Source organism: Corvus hawaiiensis, chromosome 1 (assembly GCF_020740725.1).
Source record: "Corvus hawaiiensis isolate bCorHaw1 chromosome 1, bCorHaw1.pri.cur, whole genome shotgun sequence".
In the NCBI taxonomy this organism is placed as follows: Eukaryota; Metazoa; Chordata; class Aves; order Passeriformes; family Corvidae; genus Corvus; species Corvus hawaiiensis.
The window spans coordinates 94,127,071-94,150,234 of NC_063213.1; the positions used below are offsets into that span (position 1 = coordinate 94,127,071).

The following is a 23,164-nucleotide window of genomic DNA, read 5'->3' on the forward strand; positions in this document are numbered from 1 at the left end:
TGTGACCAGGAGCTATGCCCTAGACCTGCAATGGTGGAAGGTGTCCCTGCCCATGGCAGGGGGTTGGAACTACACGATCTTCCAACTCAAACCATTCCATGATCCTACGATGCACTCAGCTGAATCCAGGCTGCTCAAAGTGATTGGGAGCTTCCTCAAGCCATTCTTAAAAAATTTTGCATTTTCCATGGGCTTATTGAAGTGCAAGGTAACACAGGGGTGGCTCAGGAGTCTGTCTCATCCCATCCTTGTCAAGGGTGGAATGTTAGGAGACCTAAGAAACAAAAGGTTTCCTGAATTTACCAGAGCTTTATATATTTTCAGACTTCTTTGTCAAAGCAATGACACAATTGATTAAACCCAGGTAATTCCACAAGATTTATGTCTGTGTTTATTCCCCTTAATTACTGGGCCAGCAGCATTTACCCTTTGGGGGCTGGGATGGGTCACTGGGTACCCCCACATGCTGGGACACGGCTCTGGCCAGTCCTTGTGCCTTGGTCCCACAGATCAGGGAGGACCTTGATTCCCTCCTGCCCTGTCCGGTACTCCAGAGACAAAGAGCAGCTCAGTGAAGATGGATGGAGGCTGTGGCCGGGAATTCATCAAGGGACACTGCCCTCCTATTGATCTGTCTGCAACCCACTGTGGTCTGAGCCATTCCCAGAGGCAGAGGCTGCAGTAGGGAGCGTGATCCAGCACCCCGTGAGACACACAGACACACCAGCATCAGACAAGGGAAATATCACACCCCTGGGTAGTGGCCCCATGGCAATGTTTTCCAGCATCCCCCTCCCAGCAGCACACCTCATTGATCCTTATCTCCTCGAGGAAAGGAGGAAGCACAGCGTGCTGCCCGGCTGTCTGCTCCAGCTCACCTCGGGCTGATGGAGCCTGGCTCACTCCCAGGATAGGCGCAGCACCCACAGCTCAGTGGGTACAGAAGGCATGCCCTGAAACTGCCCTGGCTTGGGGGAGCAGGTTTAACCCAGCCAGAAATTCGTCCAGCTCAGGGATGGACCCAGTCCTGACCATGGCATCCCCAAGAGGCAGGGGTGTGGGGATCCCTCCCCAGGAGACCAGGGGACGGCAGGAGCTGAGACACAGAGGTATGACAGGAGACCCTTTACAGCCTGAGGATTATGCTGGGGGAGAAGGGAAATGTCGTTATCCAAGACCTCAGGAGCATCGTCCCGGCTCTTCCACACCACTGTCCCCCACCCTCCCCAGGACACTTGTCCTCCCCCTTCTCTATCAGCTCAAGCACCCCCCTGCTCCTGCCCCATCACCTCTGCCCCTCCCACCACCCATCAAGCACGGTCCCAGCAGCTCCTCCACCTCCTCCGGGACCGCCCTTTTGATCGAAGCCGCGCTGCACAGCCCCGCTGCGTGAGAGACCTGCATCCACCTGCCCCACATCCCCCTCCTTCTCTCAGGAGCATCTCCCTCACAAGGCAGGGCTGAAACGCCTTGCCCCCATCCCTGTGGACGAGAAAAGGGGCTCTGCCCTCCCTTCGTGTTCACTATCCATTTTGCACAGTGGCTGCAAAGGCTGGTGGGGGAAGCCTCGCCTTGTCCCAGTTCCTCTGCCAGAGCCCTGAAGTGAAATGCCCAAATGCGTAACACCCACTCACCCCCTCATCCCCGGCAAACTGCAGCCCCAAACCCTCTGCAGACACAAGGCAAACCCCCAGACTCCGCGGGAGAGACCCCGCAGCGGCTGCACCATGGGAGTGCGAGGGGTGGAGAGGAGAAACCCCACTCCAAGGAGAGCCGGGAGGGCGGTCCCTGGGCCGGTGGGAAGTTTCTGCTGGTGATGCTGAGGGAGGGAAGGAGAAAGGGGAAAAAAAATCAGATAGAGTTGGAAGGCTCCAGGGAGGTGGAGGAAGGAAAAGGGGAGGAGGAAGAGGAGGAGGGAGAGAAGGGGGAGTGGGAGGCTGGTGAGGAAGGATGTAGCCCGTCGCCAGGCCAGCTGGAAGGTGGGCAGCCGGAGGACCGGCTCCAGGGAGGTTATAAAAGGCAGGACCGGGACGCAGAAGGACGCGCATTCTCCGCGCAGCCCCGCGGGGACCCGCCACGCTCCTCCGCTGGAAGCCGAGGATTTTCTCCCCGACGGCAGAAGCAGCCCAGCAGGAGCGGGGACGCTGCCAGCCATGCCCCGGGGAGCTGGGCGCAGGGGCAGCTGAGGATGGTGCCCAGCCTACGTCCTGCCCTCCTCCTCCTCCTGCAGGTAAGATGCTTTAAGTCCTCTTCTCCCACAAGGGCCCTTCTGCCTCCTCCCCATCACCCCTGCGCCCTGCGCCGCCCGCCTTCTCCGCAGTGACTTTTCAGTTTCTTTGAAGGGAAAAGTAAAAAGAGAAACCGCAATACAAAGGGCCCTCGGGAGAATTCCTCCAGTCAAGGCACTGGGCTTGGCAAGAGCTCGTCATGCTCAAAAACTGTCGGGGAGGGGGGCTGAAGTGAGTGAAAGGATCATTAAAGTGGGGGAGAATTGCAGCCAGGTCCTCCTGAGCTCAGCCCAGGATTCCCAGCCTTGTACCTCCCAGTGAAACCAGCTGCCACCAGTTTCCCAGGCTGCTGGGAGAGGGTGGCCACTCCGGGGGTGTGATGGATGTGGACAACACGAATGCAGAGCCCAACTGTACCCCCATAATTAATTTTCTAAGGGATCTTCTCCTTTTCCCCTCTGCACCTGCAAAGCACAAGACTTTTCCTCTCTAATTTGCTCGCTGTGGAACTGTAGCCACTGCTAATTTTGCAGCTCTGCAAAACATGCAAATGCTTTGTCAGAAGCAATATTCCTCCTCCTTGAGGGCTCATCAAGGAGGGAACAGTTCACAGCCCAAAGCGCGTTTAAATCCCAAACCCTGGACAAACGAGACGAAGAGGTTTCCAGTGAAATCTTGAATTTTATTTGAACAAGTCTATAATGGCAGCTAAACAAAATGATCAGGTTTTTGATAAAACCTCTGTGTCAGGAGTGGTAAAAGAGCAAATCTGCCTGGCTGGCTGCAGAATGGTGTCTCAGTGGCCCAGCTGGGACAGCAGAGTTATAACAGCCCTCCCCACTGGCACCACTGTGGCTCGTACCCCGCGGGCTGTGCTCCCCACTGTTCACCCCACTGTGCACCTCACTGTGCCCATCAGCTGCACCTCTGTGCCAGGAAAGTTCTCACCTAAGTGATGAGAAGAGCTGATGTGCAGCAGGAGATCTCCCTGCCAAGTTGATGTTGCCTCTAAAAGCTCCTCTTTTGAGCAGCTGCTCTCTCCTATGGCTGCAGCCCACGAAGCCTGATTGATAGGATTTATAGGAGCTCTTTTGTTGTTATATTCCCTGGTTCAGATTTTGTTTGGCTCTGATGTAAGAAACAAAGGTGAGACAGGGCAGGATCTTTTCCCCCAGCCCAGGTCCTTCTTGGCCAGTGTGTGGGGACAGCACAGACCCAGTGCAGTAAGGTCAGGTTCTGGTGGGGACAGCCATGTGAGTGTGACAGCTCCTGAGCACTGTGAGCAAAAAGTGGTCCAAAAGAAGCCCAAAGGTGCTGACTGAGACACAGCTCCCATCCTCTGTCAAAGCTCCTTAGGCTCAGGGATTCCCTCGCCATCCCCAGATGCTCCCCAAGGATGTTCTCCTCGTGAAGCTGGAGCAACAAGTCCTCAAAAATCTTCCAGAGTTTGAGACAAAACCACCCCTGTGCTGGGGCTGGGACTGGGAGGGGCTCACAAAAACCAGTCCAGGCAAAGAGAAGCCTCTCCCAGATGGCTCCAAAAGGAAACAGCCAATCTACAACACTCCCCCCCTTTGCAGTCAAGCTGTCTATTTTTCCACATAAATACATATATTCAAAACTCAGACCCTTTTCCAGAACAATCCCAACCCTCTCCTGGGGACAGCATGGGCTAAAGGGCCATGAAACCCAGCTGTAAGTAAGTGCATCCCTGCATCCAGGTGGACCTGCAGCAGCATCCAGCCTGTGAGTGCAGAGACCTGCAGCAGCCCAGCTCTAGCACAGAGCTCAGCAGGGACAAACCTCCCCTGCAGATACTGGGCTGGCACAGTTTAGGTGTTCCCCATGCACCTGGCCAGCATCTCCACTTTAGCATCGGTTTGCCCGTGTTGCTTTACTGGATAGACATCCCTCAGGGGGTCAGATAGACAGACTAGGAGACAGGCAGCCAAACTTGCTGCCAAGTGCTCCCTGGCATGCTGCAAGTCATTTAAACAAACTAAAAAACTGATTAAAATAAACCAGCTTACCTGCAGCTGTGTCAGGAACCAGTGATATTTCTGGGGCTGATAAAACTGCAAAAGCGTTTTATGAAAAATCAGAGATTGATGCCAGGTGTGGGATAATTTCCCCTCTCACTTGACCACCTCCAGCAGCAATAAGCCCAAAACCCAGCCCTTGCCCCTTCCATGCTCCAATCCTTGCATAAGATGCAGAGCTGCAGTCGCAGGACATGCTGACCCTGGGGATCTCTTCCAGTCCTCACTTTCCTTAAAAGCTGGAGTTGATTCAGTGGGTGTGAAATCATCCCTGTGGTTTTGCATCTTCAGCGAAGAAGTGAATGGAAAAGGCACAGCCTGTTCCCAGAATAGCTGCTCCATCACCATAGGATGAATATGTAGGAATACAATGAGAGTATCCTGCACTACCCTGCCCTGAAATCCATCTCTGCTCACCCAAAATCCTGCACAAGGCTGGCCCAGAAGTTCGTTGCAAGTGACAAGCTCAAGCTGCGATTGAGTCTGCAGTTTGGAGAGGCATCCATGGCTTTGTCTGTGAGAACAATTTTTGAACCCAAAGAAAGCACAAATCAACCCCCAAATCATGGGGTTCCCTCACCAAGCAGAGCCCAGGAGCCACTGTCCGACACCCCAGAGCTGTCACTCAGGAGAGGGTGGCTCTTTCTGAAGATGGAATAACGCACCCGGGGCCAATCTGTTGTTTTTCCTTTTTTCCCTAACTGTGTTCGGAGCTGGTCAAAAAGACCCTCCTTCTCTGCAGGGTGTCCTGCTTTATCCACAGCCACCCACCCAGGAGCAGTCGCCTCCATTCTGATGGCCAAGGGCAAAGGGGGTTGGCATTTTGCATGTCACAGTCCCTCTTCCACCCTGAAATCTGCACTATCCACCCTGAAATCTGCACTATCCACCCTGGAAAGGCGGTGGCAGATGCGGCTTTGGTGTGGCCAAGCTTTCCTGAGTGGTGAATGCAAATAAACTGGAAAAAAATGATGGGGGAGTTAAACTGTGGATGTTCATCCCAGGGCGCAACCCTAAAAAGGTGATGGGTGAAGGAGGGGGTTTGGAGCAGTCAAGATGTGGGTTTTGGGACAGAGCTGGAGGGAAAAATGTCCAATCCCAAAATGAAAATACCTGTCAATGCACAGGAGTTCCACATGTACAATCTGCAGGAGAGTTTAATACAATTGCCTTAGAAAAACAGCCCTCCCCCAGGCTTGCATCCATCACTCCAATCTTCCTCAGCAGCCTTTGCCTGTCACAGATCCCATAGGAGCTGCCTGTATTGTGTCCCCTTCCCCAGCTTGTTTGTGCCTTTTAGCTTCCAGTACCCAAATGCCACTAGTAATTCACTAGCCCCCAAAAATCCATGTCTCTCTTCACAGATAAATGAAGTCAGAATTATTTATGGCAAGGGAGGGAGACCAGAGCTTAATCCAGGAAAACCTTTAACTTCTCATAAATCAGGTTTTACAGGGCATTCATTTAGCCCTGATTGATATTCTTTTGTTAGGATCTGCATCCAGCACACTCAGAGAGATACTCCAAACAGAATAAACACTCTCACCAAAGCTCCTGTCTACACACCACAGGGACTGGCCCTCTAATATGGATAAATTAATAAACTTGCAGATTTTAATGCCAGATGGAGATGTTCTCACTGCCTGCTCTCCCCCTGAGTAACATCAGCCACAGAAAATGCCCCCGTGGCTCTTGCTTTGAGCCTTGTTCCGTTGCCTGAGCTTTGCCTTGATGCCTTGATGCTGACAGGGCTTGGGATGGGGCTTCGGAAAAGCAATGAAGGAGCAACGGGGGCTTGGTAGGGCAGCAGAGGGGCTTGGAGGAACCCTGAGATCATGGGCAGCAAAGCAGGTTCCTGCCACGTCTGAGACAGGGGCATAAAGAGGGTCCTTCATGGACCAGATACTGCCTGGAGATTTCATTTGTGGGTTGAACTGAGGATGAAACTGTTCCAAGTGAAAGCCCTCAAGGTGAAGCAGGTAAGAAGCTGCCCAGCTGCAGAAAACTGCCTGGAAGTCAGAGGAGACAAAGGCAAAGAGATGCCCTGCAGGGAAGGCAGGGGACACGGTGGGTTGGAGGCACCTCCGAGCACATTTGAGGGGCAGCCCTTTCAGTCAGGCTGTTGCAGGCCGCCTCCAGCCACCAGCTGCGGTCCTGGCAGGACGTGCTGCTCCCTTCCCGCTCCACTGTTGCTGCTCTGCCATCCGAGGTTGGCATCCAGCTCTTTTAACACTCATTGTATTTAACACCCAAAGTCTGGCACCTTTTGCTGCAGGCTCAGAGCCAAGAACAGGCTCCATCACAGCCTAATGCCCCGGGGAACCTCAGCAAAGGTCCAGGGCAGCAGCTGCTCAGCCCTTCCCTGCCCGTGTGTTCCAGGAGGTCTTTCCTCTTCCACGCCAAGTGTTGTAGTGGGCAGCAAGCCCAGCCAAGCCAGGGAGCAGCACTGGTGGGTCAGAGAGGTCCCTACATCAAGGACAACTCCAGGGCGGCCGGTGTTGTCCCCCCTCCCAGGAAGGTCACCATGGCCATCACTGTCCACTGCTCCCACTGCCCTCCCCAGCTCTGTGCAAAGCCCCTGTCTCCCACGGCTTCGTCCCAGGCTTCAATCCCACTAATCACTCCGCTCTCCAATTACAGCCCCTTGGCACTGGACCTCCGAGATTGCTAATTAGGCTATGAGCCATCTATCTCGTGCTCAGAGCTGTCAGCCCTTCCTGCCGTGCAGATCCCCTCTTGTTTGAGGCAATACGATAGCAGGGCGGGGGGGACAGGCCTGTCTCTGGGTAGCACAGTGCAGGGGGTGATGTTGCAGCTGGATGTGAATGTATTAATTAGTATCTGTGGATCACTTTGTAGAGCGAAAGCACCGCAAGGGGACATTAATTCCTAATTGTTATTAATTGAATTTTTCTGCCAGGTCAGTGGCGGGTCACAAAGACTGATGCCATGTGTGTGTGACTGCGCTGCTCACCCCCACAGCAGCAGCCAGACCCCAGTGCTGATGAGCTGGCACTGGCGCAGTCACTGTGCTGCATCTCCTGGCTGAGAGCACCTACCACCCTGTCCCCTCATAGGCACAGGTACAGCTCCAAAAAACCTCCGTGTTTTTCTTGGAGCCCTGGTGGCACCAGGATGTGGTTGGTGTGTCCAGATCACAGAGATCTGCCCCACACGGTGCCCCACAACCTGAGTGACCTGAGGCAGGTGGTCCTCAATGCCTCAGTTTCCCTTCTGGGACAGCCCTGGCATGATGGGTGGTGGGACACTGACCACAGCAGATGTTTGCTGTGTGTGGGATGCAGGAAACATGGGAGCAGTGTCAGGTTTTGGTGTCTGAGCTGTGCAGTGAGGACTGGGGCTGTGGTGGGGGGCTGGTCCTGCTACAGAAAATGTGGGGATGAAAGAAAGGAGCCAGTGCTCTGTGAGGTCCAAGGTTAAACCAGAACCATCCCTGTGTATAAAACAGGGCCTGGAAGGGAGCTGGGCAGATGCTGAGGCAGCAGCAGGGGAGACACTGGTGGCTCCTGATGGAGAAGAAGCTGCTGTGAGTGCAGGCCCTCATGAGGCCTGTGCAGCTCCCAGCAGAACCATCCTCCATCCCTGTGGGAGCAGCTCCCCGGGCTGACTGGGAGCACTGTGTGAAGTGGCTGCTTCCAGAGGAGCAGATTGCCTTCCTTCCCGGGCAGCTGCGTGCTCAGCTGAGGCTCCCCAGGATTTTGGCAGGCTGAGGGAGGTCATAGAGGTGTTCTTGCCTGCAGAGCAGGATCTGCCATGGCCTGTGTGAAGGCAGGGCCGGGAGGGCAGAGGGACACGGCCCCTCTCTGGCCCGAGCATGACCCACTGCCGTGTCAGGGCTCTTGAGGTGAGCTTGGCTCCAGCCCGGCCAGGCCAGGCCCTGCTGGGCACCATGTGGCATCTTACGGCAGCGATGCTCTGGCACACAAAGCTCTTCAAGGACAGAGCTTTGACCTGTTCTCTCTGCAAAGCATGGGGAGGGGTTGCAGTAACCCACAAAGAGCAAAGCAGATGAGACAGTGACCAGCAAGTGCCAGATCAGAATGTTTTTGACTGGGACAAATCCCCCTGCAGCTGCCCCCTCCCCCTGTTTATTCCCCTTAAAAGGCTGACAGGAGCGGGACAAAACCTCTGCCTCTGTCAAGAGCTTTGGCCACACTGCAGTGTGAGACAAGACTCAGAGCCTGGTAAAGAAGCTCTTAGTATTAGTTCTGTTCTGGGGATCCTTTTTTTCCTTTCTTTCTTCCTCCTGTAGCTGTTTCAGCTCATTTACAAAGCCTGCAAAGAGCCAGTGACTGCTCCATCCACACCCCTCTCTGGCCGTGGCTTGGTCCATGTGCTGCTCAGCGCCAAGACCTCTCCCTGTGTCTGGAAGGAGAATGGGCACTGCCAGGCTGGAGCAGGCTGGGATTAGGAGAAACACATCCAATTAACACTTGAAAGCCTGTTCAGGTGGATGAACCATCCCAGCCCCTTTTGGGCAGAACCCTTCTGTCCCAGCTGCCCATGCCAAGAGCCACCAGGTCCGGTGGACACCAGCTGCAGGCATAAACACAGAGGGGAGCAGACCCCCTACACCTTGATTCCTCCCTGTCTGGAGGCTGGGGGATCTCAGCTTTCTGAAAGGAGACTCAGGAGGTGCTGGGCTCCTGCAGGACCAGCACCCAGGAGCTCCGAGCAGTGCCCGCGCCGGAGCAGGGTTGAGCTGCCGGATCCCCTGTGCCATCTGGAGCAGTCACAACAAGGGAGCTATTCTCAGCTCCATTTATATGTCTGCCTGACATCTCTCTTGCTGTCAAAACCAGCTTCTCAAGGCAGTAAACAGTTGTTTGGAAAAGAGCAAGTGGGTGCTGAGCTTGTCTCTGTGTGTGAATAAATTCTGCTCATGCCTTGGTAAGGCATGGGGATGGCTGGGTGTGCCAGCAAAGCAGACAGTGTTTCTACGGCTCAAGGGCAAGAGGAGGAACATCTTCTGCCTGCTCAGAGCAGTTTGGGAGGTAAATGGCACTCAGGAAGGGGGTTCAGGCACTAGGAATCAGCCTGGCTGATGGGGAAGGCAGAGTTTGTTTCCCCAAGGAGCTGGGAGCTTGCCTGCAAGCAGGGGAGGTGCAGCCATTCCTGCCTTCAGGCTCAGGGCCTCTTCCCCAGGGGTCTGTATGTGATGTATTTTGGGGTGCAGCTCTGCCATTTAATCAGTGACTTGTCTCCAGGGAGTTTGCTCAGTCGTTGAAGGTGAAAGAAGTGGAGTTGAGCCTTATACACCATTAGTGCTGGTGCCTGGAGCAGAGGGGATAAGCCTGTGTCACCCTTCTCTGAGCTGGAGGAGAGAGTGGGCAGCTGCTTGTGCAGAAATCTGTGTTCTGCAAAATATCAGGTCCCCTCCTTCCCTCACCTGGCACCCTGGTGTGCCCTGGGACCAACAGCACTATCCCTCTGCCATCCTTGCAATGCCTTCATCCTGGCAATTGCCTTTCTCACTTTTAGTTTCCCCAAACTCCTGCAAAGGCACAATAATTCAATAATCATTTTTCCAAAATAGCTCCTCGTGCAGAGTTTTAGCAGAGCTGGGTAGATCCTGATCAGTGCTTTCTGACTCAGTGGGAATGTTGCTGTTTGCTGACAATTCTCCTGAAAAAAAGGCTTGAGCCAGATCTGGTTGTCTGTGGATCAGATCTCCTTAAGGACGTGTATGAACATCTTCCCACTGACAGCTTACAAGGCTGTGATTTCAATAAGGGATTGAAAATCAGAGCATGGTGTCAGGCTCATCATTTCCCCTGTCTGCTCTCAGGATTCAAAGATGCAAAACCCAAAAGTGTTGATTAAAATGCTAAATAGCAGAGGTTCCACAATTCAGCAAGGGCTGCAGGAGGGTTTGCTGAGGGGGGTGTTTGAGGCAGGAGAGGATCAGCGGGTGAGCAGTTCCTCAGCACAGTTTCCCTGGGAAACCATCCTGAAAATGGGTACGTGTCCATTGTGCAGCTTTGAGGGTAGTACCCACCAAGACATGGGCAAGCTCAGCTCTGACCCAAGGAGGCATCTGGGGAGGGGGAAGCAGCATATTGCACATATAACCCTGCCCCTGCCTGCTCTCTCCCCATCCAGGCGTTTCTCCTCTGGGATAGCCCGGTGGCAGCCTCCATCCAGGAGCAGTACTGCGAGAGCCTGCCGCCCGTCACCAACCACACTGGTGAGTGTCCCCCATCCCCAGCCCACTCGAGCCACCCCCTGGGGTGGAAGAGGGTGTCAGGGGTGTCTCTGGGCTCATCTGCTGCTGCATGGATCATTTTTGGGGAGGTGGGATGTGCAGAGGCTGCATCACAGGCCTCTGCTGGTGCTGCTGCAGCCTCTTTGCAGGGTGACAGTGGAGGCAGGTAGAAAGTGCAGATCTCAGAAGAGATGAAAACAAAGAAAATAAATGTCTGTTGGGTAGAAGGGAGATGGACAAAGAGACATCAGGGCTGGCTGCCTATTGTCTGCCATGCCCAGGGACACCAGGACCTTGGCCCCTATGTCCACCCCTCTACCATCCCCCTGCCCAGGGATGATGACTGGGGGTTTTGACTTTTTGTGGAGACCACATCACCAGTGCAGTGTGGCCACCATGGCTCAGGGCTCAGCCAGCCTCTGTCCCCCAGCACTCCTACACAGGTGCCATTGAGCACTTTGGGAGGCCACCAGTCACAAAGAGCTTCTGGGGACATGGCTGTGGCCAGGGCTGGCTCAGCCCTGCTGGGTGGGAGCAGCAGGGTCACGGACAGCCCATGCCTACTCAGCATTGTACATGGGTTCGATCCAATCAGGTCAGGGCTTGTGCCAAAAATGGCTTTTAGCCTATATTCAGAATGTGACTTGGATGTCACCTCAGCAGTGACAGGTCTGGTTCAGTGACAAGTTTTGGGGGAGGAGAAGTGTGAGAGGGAGTGGAGCTCACAGGGACAAGGAGAAAAGTCCTCCCCAGCTCTGGGATGCTGCAGTGTTGATTTTCCATGACTGAATGAGAATCAGAGAGGGCACCAAGGAACTCTCTGTCAGGGTGATGGATGGCCATGGGACTGGGCACTGAGGAATGGCCGTGGGACCGGGCACTAAGGGATGGCCATGAGCACCCAGAGCTGAGGGATGGCTGCCCACCACCCATTAACAGCAGCATTAACAGCTCTTTCTTAACAAATCCCGTCTTGGCACCAGCTGATCCAGTGTCTGGCCAAACCCAGGCTACCATTGCCCTGCAAGAAGCATCCCAAGCCCAAGAGGTGGAGGCAGAAAGCCGGGGGACAGCAAAGCTGCCTGTGGAATGGCAATGCCTCGATGTCTGGTCGGACAAGAAACTTGGTCCTCACTCATGTGCTTTGCTCGCTGAAGGTTTCATCACTCTGCTCAGTGAGGGCCTGTCCTTGGCCGTGTTAAGCTGTGATAAATCCTGACCCAGGGCAGCATGCAGGTCCCAGACAATCTTCCTGCCCAGCTCATGGCCTTTTCCACCCACTGCTGGAACCTCCCAAGCCCCCGGGAGAGGTCAGAAAGGGGGGAGAATTTGTGCTGTGGTTTGCTGATGGATTGCCCTGGAATCACCACCATCCTCAAGCACCGAGCACTGCTTTCTGCAAGGATTGGGCTCTGCTCGGTGGGGATTTATCAGCCTGAATCCAAGCAGGATTTAGTGCACCTCACTGTCGATCTCCCCGGCAGAGGGGAGAACATGAGGCTTCAGATTTGCAAATTGTCCATTGTCTCTAGACATCCAACCTGCAATTCCTGAGCAACTCATTAATTTGGGTGGGGCTGGCACACGTGAGAGCCACTTCCAGCTGGAGGAGGGGGCTTAGAACAAAAGGTAGAGGTGAAACTAATTGTCTTATGTCTGCTTGGGAAGCAGAACTCAGCGCCAGCCCTGGTCCTTGGAGTCCATTTAGGCCCTGCCTGATGGAGTCAGTGATTCCTGCGGAGGGATATTTACTAAACTGGAAACTTTGATTTGAGGCTATTTAACATGAAGAGCTGTTAGGATGATGCTAATTAGAATTGCAGCAGGGCCCTGAGACTTAATTTGTTAATGCCTTCTCAACCCTTGGGAAATGACACATGCTGATAACACATGCTGATAACACGAGCCCAGCAGTCCCCCAGCGCGTGGCTCGGCAGGGGATCTGCTGGATGCATGGACAGGCACTGCCTTGTGCCTGTGTGCAGCCTCCCTCCTCCGAAGCACAGCCCAGCATGGGCTCTCCTGCTCTCCCTGGTCAGCAGTCCCTTAATCTCTCCGTTTTAAGGAGGATGTGTGGCTGGACAGTGATGTCACCAGCGTGCCAGCGCTCTCTGGGCATGTGCACTGAGCTGGAAAGGTCTCTGCCGTGGCAGTGGGGTGGAGGCACACTGGGGTGATGCTTTCCAGGCTCAGGGGTGCAGGTGGTGCAAACTCTCATCCCAGGACATGGAGCAGCTGAGCCTCACAGAGCTCTCCTGTCTTGCCCTCTTATCACTGTGGATTTACCCATCTTCCTTCAAGTCCGCAGTGCAGGGTGATATCCCCAGGAATTCAGGCTCTTTGCACAGGTGTGATGCTCCAACTTGATAGTTTAGGTACCCATCAAAACTTCCTCTCAGTGAGCCCCTGATTTTGGGTGGGACTGGGACACAGGGGCACAGCTGGATGCTCCATCAGAAAGCTCCTCCCACAGTAGCAGTGAAGAGGGAATATCAGGCTGGACTTGAGGTCAACATGGTGCCTTCAGGAAGCCGGGTCAGCTGCACCCCCAAGCATCTGCAACCAAGCAAGTCTCAGATCAGGCTTGAAATTGAATGCAATGAGGATCAGCATCCCTTGTCTGGGGTGGATAGGTGCTATCCCAAGGGCTCCCAGCCCATGGATTGACTCAGACCATGGATTTCTCTGGCTGATGATTTCAACTCCCCAGGATCTGTGTGCAGCTGCTTCTCGCCCTGCCACAAAGTCCATCAGGGAGGGACAAGGTCGTTTCATCCACCAGGGCAAAGCATTCCCTGCAGCTGCAGGACTACTTCCCTGGGGAAGGAAGGGGAAATCTGAGCAGATGGGAAAGGCTCTTCCTAATTAATAACGAGGCTTTTCCAAAGCAGCTCAGCAGAAAGCACTCTAACGGAGCAAGCTTGGAGCACTCTCAAGGGGTTGTTCTGCCATTTGTAGCTCTCAAGCCTGGATCAGCCTAAGGAGTTGCCAACCAATTGCTCACATCCCCCTCTGGTCCTGGCTGCACGATCCACTCCTTTAAGCTTGTTATCACAATGAATTCTTATTCTCAATCTCATGTGTGTGCTCAGGAGAGAGGAGAGCACAGAAAATTCCTTGTCAGGAAAGAAATGTTTCATGCCAATGCCAGTTCACCTAAAGCAAAGAAAAGTGGCACCAAAGCGAAGCAGAAAAAAAGAAATGTCTGGGGGTTTTTAACTGAAGGTTTTTTCAAGGGGGAAAGGGGGCTTAGCTTTGCATCAAATAAGGCAAATCTAATTGTTCCAGGTACAGCAAAATCCTGCGGCTGAGGAGCAGTGAGTGATGAGAACATATCCTTCACAGGCACTATCAGACAAGTTTGGTAACACCTTTCACAGCGGGTGACAATTTGACCAAGAGCCTTTCCACCCACTCCAGCTCAGCTCCCAAAGCGCTGACACTGCTCCAGCAGCCCCCGTGCCACTGCTCTTTCATTCACTCACTGACTCCCCTGGGGTGAGCCTGGAATTTAAATTCATAAAGGTCAAATTAACATCAGCCACTCTTTTCAGTCTCATTGGCATCTTTCCACCGAGGCAGAAATATTAATAAAGGAGCTGAGCAGGGGTTAGAGATGCAGCAATGAGTCTTGGCAGGGACTTGAGGGAGATACACGGTGTTGGGAAGGTTTGGGAAACAAAACTCTCATCTATATGGAAAATCCTAATGGTTAAAATATATACTGGTGTCGATAAAGCCATTCTGCTCCATCATCTGGGAAACAGGGATGTCAGTAGCACCTCACTGATATTCATAGATTTTATTGTAGTGGAGGAGGGAAGATGATGAGGGTTTCCAGTAGGAAACTACGTCCTGGCACATCCCAGTGTGAGCAGCAGCTACAGCAGTTAAACTGTACTTTGGACTGGATGCAGTGAAGTCGCTGCCAGAGGCTCTGTTCAACTGTAGCCAAACTAGAAGGCTCTGCTGGGAAAACTCTGCCAGGGAGGGGTTGTGATGCTTCACTCACCCACCACCAAATCCCAGCCAACCCCAGGGAATAAACCACTTCCTGCCACCCTTGGTTATAACACAACTCCAAACACTCCGTGGTTCATGTCAGGAGAACAAGGTAAGTCCCAAACACAACCCTCTACATTATATATACATATACATATATACATATATATACATATATACATATACATATATACATATATACATATAAGCTGTAAAGCTGCACCTGGACCATCTTAAGTGACAACATTGAGCAGATGCATCAGATACGAACAGCACAAGCCAGGTTTGGTGCCTTTTATTTACAGCAACAAGCCAAAAATTCATTACAAAGACTCATAGCTATCATAATGCTTAATTAGTCTGGGTAATTATTTTACACCAAGGATTGTGGAGCTTGAATGCTTGGGAAGATTTCTAGGGATTTTTTAAGGACTGGAGTCTTACGAAGGTAAATAGAAGCCCCCAATGCCGCCAAAAGCAGTGCTGGAGGTAGGGTGTGAGCAAGGATCTACTTTGAGGTAGCCGCATCTGCTCCCAGCCATCCTGAGCACCCACCCCTGCCCAGAGGGAAGGCAAACAGCTCCACCACCCCAATTTCTACCCCGCTTTAATATAAATTGTCCCCCAGTGCCATTTCCCTCAATGCTTCAAGGTGCTACTCAAGCATTTAACATCCGAGTGACTCCACAGCTGGACCCAGCCACCCCTCCCTGGCACATCAGCACCTGGAAGTACAAGCATCCCCCAAAGGCCCTTGTTTTGGGGCAGTAAGGTGTGAAATGGCTGCTTGTGCTTCACCACTGTGGTGGAACTGCCTGGGAGGGACAAAGAGCTTTTTGTGCTTTGGCTGCAGTTGATGCATCAGGCATCACAGTGAGTTGTATTTTGATTAGATGTGGAGATGAAGCTCTGATTGCCAAATGCAAATGTTGCAGCAGAGACACAGGGGACGCTCTCAGGGAGCCAGAGGCTCGAGGCAGCAGCAGTAATGCGGTCACAGAGGACATCAGGGCTGGATAGAGATAACTGTGGTTGAATGAGAGCTCAGGACAGGTAGTTAGGTTATGAGTTAATGAGTTAGATATGAGTTAACAACTTTCTGCTGTTAGCCTCTTGAGACACCTTAGATAAATAACCCCATCACTCCCAGCCACAGGAATGAGCCTGTAATTCAGATTTCCATCATCTTTCCTGGCCCCTTTGCATTGCAGAAGGGGAGACAGGCTTCACATTTCCCCCGGTCAGAGTTGTGTCTGTGCACAGCAGCAAACTGGGACATTGTGCTGGTGCACAGTTCTGCTCAGTGTACTGCAGGATGTGCTTACCAGCACAGTTAATCAGCACAGCCTTTGCTTTACTCCTCTTCAGAGCATCCCAGCAATGGCTTGATGGTATGATAATACTTCAGACCTCCTGGCACCAGCTCAAGAGCACTGTGGCCACGCATCTGGTACTGCTGGACCAGAAGAAACATGCTCCATCCTCTTTAAATTTGCTCAAAATCTTTTGGCAGATTAGCTGGGAGTGGAGAGCTCTACCCTGCTGGGTTTCGCACAGTTCTGTGGCTTTAGCACAGAGCCATCTGGGAGGCCTCTGCGAGTGGTGAAAGCAGGCTGGAGAAGGATGTTTTATAGAAGCAGATGGGAGATTGCTACAGTTACCCTGAGACAGTTATTGTGATAGAGTTGTCTCAGTGTAAGTCCCTGGACAGACAGTTTTTTCTTCAGAGGAAAGTAAATGCTTTATATTGCTTCAGAGCAGCACAACCCAAAGGCAATAGGGTGAGAAGGGATTGGACTGACTTCCCCTGTGCCACATTCGCTGTCTCAAAGTAGGGCCTGCTCCTTCCTCCTCCAAACACCATGTTTCTGTGTGGGAAGAAGCCACACTAGGGGGATTGAGTGCAGGTAGGAAGTTCATTGACCTTTCTTGCTATAAGTCTGTAAAGACCAAACCTGTGCAGCAGTGGAGCTGAGAAGCTGGAGCACACGTGTGCAGAACCTGGAGAATAATCCCCCTGCAAACACGGATGGGCCGCTGAGCAGGGAAGCATTTAATACTGATACATATCATTTCCATGCCAAACACTGCTCTAAATGCCAGCTGCCACTGGGGAGGAGCTGCAGCAGAGGGTTGTGCTGGGCAAAGGAGATGTTGCAGCCCTCATGACACTCTTTGTCTTTACTGCTTTACTTATCCCTTCCCCATCAGGAGGGGTTTTTTTCTCTTTTCTGTGTGCTGGAGAGAGTAGAAAGAGCAGCATCTGCTTTCTGCAGCTTTTCTTCATCAAGCCTTTCTCAGTGTGAGCCTAGGAAAAATATTACAGCCCCCCACTAGATTAAAACCTGGTGGGACAGAGCTCCAAATGCTGCCAGTGGCGGCACAGGGGTGAAGCACAGGCAGAGGTCCAGGAGCATCCGACAGCCTGGCTGAGCCTTTCCTCATCTGACTGCAGCCCCAGACCCAAATGTCACTCCACAGCACCACCCTGACCCATGGGACGAGGAGGGCTGAGCTCCTGCTGATGCTGCTGCACCTTCCCTGTGGTGGGACTGGTGGGACCTACTGGGTTTGGTGTCTGGTGGGATCCTGTCGTACTCTGTTGGGAGTGCCAAGCAGCATCACACCAAGTGCCTTGGAGAAAGGTGGAGATATTAAATCCAGCCTTGAACAGACGTATCACAGAATGATGCACCTCTGTCTGGCCACGTTATTTCCACAAGTCTCTTTTGGGTTTGGTTATTAATGGCATTGCTGTGGGTTTGCTTTACTGGTGGAGAGTCATCATCCTCACTCTTCATGTTTGTCCTCCCTGAGCAATCTCTGTCTGTCCCCCAGAACAGCCCCTGGAATGCAGCAGGGAAACTGAAGCACAAGAGGATGTGGAGAAAATGGAGTTTGTGCTCAGCCCCACGGGTGCCCAGGAGGGGTGGCAGGAGCTGCCGTGGGCATTAGCACTGTGCAAGCCCATTTTCCTGTGCTGCGTTGTGCCAAGTGAAGCCTTTCCTGTTCCAGACATTCACGCAGCTTCTCACCTGGCTGGCTAACAGAGAGAGCACTTGCAATTTAACTTTGTCCTTAGTTCAAGTAATTACTGGTTGTTTTTTCTTTACATGGATGAATGTTATCATAAAATTTTTAACTGTGACCCTCTATTTCTCTGTCAAACTTGGGTCAAAACAACGAAGGAGCTCTATAAATTCAAATAGATGCAGAAAGACACAGACACAAGTGATTAAAGGCACCTCGTTTCCTACAAAGTACAGGCTTAAAACGGTTAACTTAAAGGGAAGGTTGCCACAGCAACCCTACACATTAGCAAAGCTAAAAGCAAAGGTCACTGTTAAAATTAATTTCTCCCTACAAGCTACGGGAGGCAGAAGGTAACACTCACCATGCTCTGATGCTTTCCCAGCTCACATGCTTGGAAGTTGTTTTCCCTTGCTAAGATATTTGAAGAAGACACAGAAAGCCCTGAAAATTTTCTCTGAGAACATTGCAAAATAACAAGGAGCCAAATTTTCAGATAATCAGTGAAAAAATATTCCTCCATAAGAACATTCATCATCATCATCAATAGTATTTTGCTTTTTTTCTTTGGCCACTCTTTAGTCAGCTCCATCCACAGGAATTTTTGGGAAAGGCATTCAAATATCAACCACGAATCCAGGGGCAGGGGAAACGCTGTGTTCTCACACCCAGGAGCTGTGAATTGGGGTGTTTTGTCTTAGGAAATGGCAATCTCTGTCTCTGTGCCAGCAGCACAAACATCTCTGGTACCCAGGAGTGGTTTGGACTGAGCTCTGCCCCTTCCAGCATCTCCTGCTCACCCATCTGCTGCTTGTCTTGGATTGTAGGATATGGATGTTGCAGCCATTGTGCTTCCGACCTCACTGTGAGATGGAGCAGGGACATATTTAGCTATGGTACATGTTGTTCTAAATATACACAAATTATACATAAAAAAGCCTGCAATCTGGCCTACCTAATGCCTACATTAGCACACTTGTGTAGCTGGGAAAAGCACACAAATCCTTGAAATCTGAAATAGAAGCAGCAGCTTTGGAGTTTTCTACCCGGGAAAGACTGGAAGAGACCAACGGGAATGGCTGGGAAGGAGATTTTGCAGCCAGGAGGTGTGAGATGTTTGGAGAGGCTTAGAACCAGACTGGACACACCACTGAGGAAGAGCAAGTCTGGCTTATTGCCTGCTCTTGGGCTGGACGCCAAAGTGATGGCTGAAGGAAGGAGCAGGGCTGGGAGACCAGATCCAGGGAACCCCAAGTGGACTTGGAAGCCAGGTCTAAAACCAGGTTTGTGCCAGAACTGGGCTTAGCCCTGTAGTTTAGACAGGACCAGCAGGATGGCTCAACCAGCCCTTGCGAGTCTTGCACAGCCCCCATGTGGTGTCTGCCATGAGGGTTTTCTGGGGGCTGAGCTTGTGGTGACCCCTCAGCTCATCCAGCAGCCCCAGCTCTCCAGGCAAATCCTGACCTTTCAACAGCCTGGAAATGGCCCATGGTGGCCCACAGACCTCTATTACCGCAGGCCTAGGCCCTAGGGTATTTCACCGTGTCCTGCAGCCGTAGGGAGGAGGAGGAGGAGAGAAGATCCAGCAGGCAGGAACTGTGCAGAAAGATTGATTTATTTAATTATTTTACAAACTCTTTTATAGACTTTTTTCTTCATAGTCTAATTGGACAAGGATCAGCTCCCCCTTGGGGTGATTGGCTAAAATCCTAAAACATCCATTGTCAAAATATTTTTCTACTATACCATAAACAAGACTTCTCAAGGCTGCAGGTGTTTGGTTGTTTACATACTCTGCTACCTCTTCTGTGAGAGAGAAAAGTCTCTCACAGACTTAGAAAATAGCAAGAAAATCCTCACTAGCAGCATTTTTGTATCTACAGACCTCTGCTAACCCTGTCCCCTTCACCCCTGCAGGTCCCCAGTGCAATGCCTCAGTGGACCTGATCGGCACGTGCTGGCCCCGGAGCGCGGTGGGACAGCTGGTGGCTCGGCCCTGCCCCGAGTACTTCTATGGTGTCCGGTACAACACCACCAGTAAGAGGGGCAGCACTGCTGGGGACACGGCGGGCGAGGGTTCTGGGACACAAGTGACAATACACCTCTGGGAACAAAGCTCATCAACCGAAGAGAAAACAGCGCCTCAGACTCCAGATTTCAGGGAGGATCGGTTCAGAGAAGCAGCTTTATAAGCAGGTCCTCCTGGGAGGAGGAGGGGGCTGATGTCCCCATCTTGGGGACAAAGGCAAAGGAGTGAGCTTGCCCTGCCCTTGGAGGTGGCACAGGGGTCTGAAGCCCCCAGCTGAGCAAGGACTGGGGGGCTTTGAACCTCATCCCCTCCTAGCACAGGTGGCTGCACTGTCACTGCCAGTGACATGCTGGGAGCAGAGGATGAAGCAACAGCATATGAAAAGTGCCCACAGCCATTCATAGCATTAGGTTGAGTTTCTGACCACCCAAGTGCTGGTTTTGATGAAAGAAACACCTTGCTTCCCACAAAAAACATAAATGTTTTCATCCTGCACATTCTTGCAGCCGTGGAGGATGGCACGGACACAGCTCTTGCTTTGTGGTGCCTCCTGTGTGGCTGTAGGAGCCTCTCTGCATTAATTGCGACTTGAGCCTGTCTGTGAGCCCTTCCCACCCCATCACTCTGACGAGGTTCACGGTCTCCTGTTAATGGAAGCCCAGTCTCACCCCAGTGCTGGCATCATCCCGCTGCCAACACCAGTCACGGAGTGTCTGGGGTGCCGTGGCCATTCCTTCCCAATTAGCCTTGCCTGTCCTCGCTGGGAGGCAAGAAAGCTCCTAATTTGGGGAGAGAAGTGAAACTTCATGCTGCCATCTCAGCAGAGATCCTGGGATGGCACATGATCACCCAAGCAAACATCGGAGAGAAAGGGAAGAAGAGTCTAACTAGCGGTGCTGCTGCTGCATCCCTGTGCATGGTGAGGAGGTGTTGGGGTCCCCCAGTGCCCAGGGCAGAGCTGGTGCAGACCCAAAGCTCTTGAACGGGTCTGAAATATTCCAAGGATTTTGGTTCTGCGATTGTGGCCAAGGCAGTAGCTGAGCTGCCTTCAAAGCAGAAAATGCCACTGGCCTGATGCCAGTGCCCTGCATTAGTGACAGTCAGGTCACATGCCTGTGCCCATCCCCATGCTGTGTTAACCCTTGGATGGGCATCCTCTCTTTCAGATAATGGCTACAGAGAATGCCTCGCTAATGGGAGCTGGGCAGCACGTGTCAACTACTCCCAGTGCCAGGAGATCCTCAGTGAAGAGGTAGGAGCTGGGGAGTCCCTGGGCTCTTGGCAGGAGGGTGAGGGACAGATGATGGAGTTTGGAAAGGCAACAGCATCCAGGCCAGAAATGGCCCATGGGAGCTGAGAGCTGAGCATGCAGCAGCATGCCAGTGATAAAGTTGCATGTGTCAATTATGACCCCCTTCTGGATTTGCATTTTTATTCCTCATCAGAAATAAAGCCACGCCTGTTTCCGTTTCCATTAAAAATCCAAGAGGGTTGTCAGTGGGAGCTCCCCAGGGCCTCTGGGTACAGATCAGCCCTGTCACTCTTGTGCAGCTCCCTCCTCACACAGCACTCATTTAAAACCCCTTCCTTCCCTGCCAGCAATGAAATAATGGAGATATTTAGGAAGCTGAAAGAGATAAAAAAATGGGGATTTTTACAAGAATTACAAGCTCCTGAGTAGGTCAAGCCACCCCTTGAACAGAGGAGAAGACATATGAGTTGTTCATTTGCAGTTAATATCAACTCTGGTATTTAAGATGCTGATATATCTTGCCAGGAATGGTTTTCTCGCTCGCCTAATTGCTAATTCACAGGTTGGATGGGTGCCTAACAGCAGGAGTGATCAATTAATTCAATTATCACTCACACCTTCCCTCTGCCCAAATTCATCCCAGCCTCTCAGCCGACCCCCGGGCAATGGGGGATGAACTGAGATGTAAGACTCCAGTGAGCTCAGCTGAACTGTAGCAGGGTTTCCCCAGAGGATGGGTTGGGATGTCCCAGCACTGAGCTGCCCTGGTATGAGTGGGATGTGAAACCAGGCCAGTGCTTCTCCTTCCCACGTTAGTCCCATCTCCTTCCATTCCCACTGGCCTGTCCCCGGGCAGGCTCCAATTTCCTGAAAAAGGGCCCAAAATTTGAGGTGCAGCTGCCGGAGGTGAAGTGGTAGAAGAGGTGGGTTTGTGCTGGTACTGGGGCCGCTGCTGACCTTCTGCCTATGTCCCCCCTGCCAGAGGAGGAGCAAGCTGCACTACCACATCGCCATCATCATCAACTACCTGGGCCACTGTGTTTCGCTGGGGGCCCTCCTCGTGGCCTTTGTCCTCTTCATGCGCCTGCGGTGAGTGACAAACCTGCTGCCCTGTTCCTTTGAGGTCACCTCAGGCGGGGTGGACCCAGCCCCTGTGCTTTGCCATCTCCTCCCCTACAGCCACTGCTCTCCAGGCTGGAGGGATCCTGCCTATCTCAGGGTTGTTTTTCTTCTGCTGCTTTTTAAAGCACCTGGTTATGGAGGCAGAAGGCCCTCCTTGGTGCCTTCCACCTCCTGGTCTTCTTCCTGTCCACCTCACCCAAGGCATAGTCCCAGCAGGTCACCCTTGGGGTCCCAACAGAGACACTCAGCTCCACAAACAGCACTGTCCCCAGTCCCCCTGCTCTGATGGTGCCTTGTTCCACCCCCCTCCAGGAGCATCCGGTGCCTGAGAAACATCATCCACTGGAACCTGATCACAGCCTTCATCCTACGCAATGCCACGTGGTTCGTGGTGCAGCTCACCATGAACCCAGAGGTGCACGAGAGCAACGTGGTAGGTGCAGCTCTGCCAGGCTGAGTCCACACCTGAGCAGGTGGGGGTGTGAGTACCCTGGAGATCACAGAACCACAAAGTGGTTTGGGTCTAAAAGGACCTTAAGGATTATTTAGTTCCAACCTCCCTGCCATGGGCAGGGACACTTTCACTATCCCAGGTGGCTCCCAGCCCCATCCAGCCTGGCCTTGGACACTGCCAGGGATCCAGGGGCAGCCACAGCTTCTCTGGGCACCCTGTGCCAGGGCCTGCCCACCCTCACAGGGGAAAATTTCTTCCCTAAACCTACTCTCTTTCAGTTTGAAGTCACTAAGATGTGGCTACAAAAGCAACTTCAGGGGGCAAATAAGGCTGGCTGGTGGGCAACCCAGGTGTATGAGAAACACGGGTTTGGTCGCTCTGCCAGGGTCTGTGCTGCTCTGTGCATCACTGCTCTGCGATACAAAGCTTGACAGGCTCCACATCTCCTGGCAGGTTTGGTGCCGCTTGGTTACTGCTGCCTACAATTACTTCCACGTCACCAACTTTTTCTGGATGTTTGGCGAGGGCTGCTACCTGCACACGGCCATCGTGCTCACCTACTCCACAGACAAGCTCCGCAAGTGGATGTTCATCTGCATCGGCTGGTGTGAGTGCCAGGCTTCCCCTCACCCTGCAGTACCCGGGGTTTAGTGATGCCCCCTCCATCCCCTGCTCCAGTTCTTCTTGCACACAAAGAGCTGCAAAAAGGGTGCCAGGAGCAGGAGGATGGGATATGCATGGACACATCATCTCACTGGGGGGGTTATGTGTGAGAAAACCCC

The 23,164-nt window shown here is 52.6% G+C and overlaps 1 protein-coding gene across 1 annotated transcript in view; it reads left to right on the plus strand.

Annotated features, from left to right (window-relative positions):
* The first annotated feature begins 1,909 nt into the window (after positions 1 to 1,909).
* Positions 1,910 to 23,164, plus strand: part of CRHR1 (corticotropin releasing hormone receptor 1) — a 29,169-nt gene continuing 7,914 nt past the window's right edge. Inside the window, exons 1-7 of the mRNA XM_048314799.1 lie at positions 1,910 to 2,230; positions 10,391 to 10,475; positions 19,443 to 19,562; positions 20,721 to 20,806; positions 21,789 to 21,895; positions 22,241 to 22,361; positions 22,836 to 22,989. Coding sequence (XP_048170756.1) covers positions 2,189 to 2,230; positions 10,391 to 10,475; positions 19,443 to 19,562; positions 20,721 to 20,806; positions 21,789 to 21,895; positions 22,241 to 22,361; positions 22,836 to 22,989 — 715 coding nt within the window. The 5' untranslated portion in view covers positions 1,910 to 2,188. The remainder of the gene's footprint in view (positions 2,231 to 10,390; positions 10,476 to 19,442; positions 19,563 to 20,720; positions 20,807 to 21,788; positions 21,896 to 22,240; positions 22,362 to 22,835; positions 22,990 to 23,164) is intronic.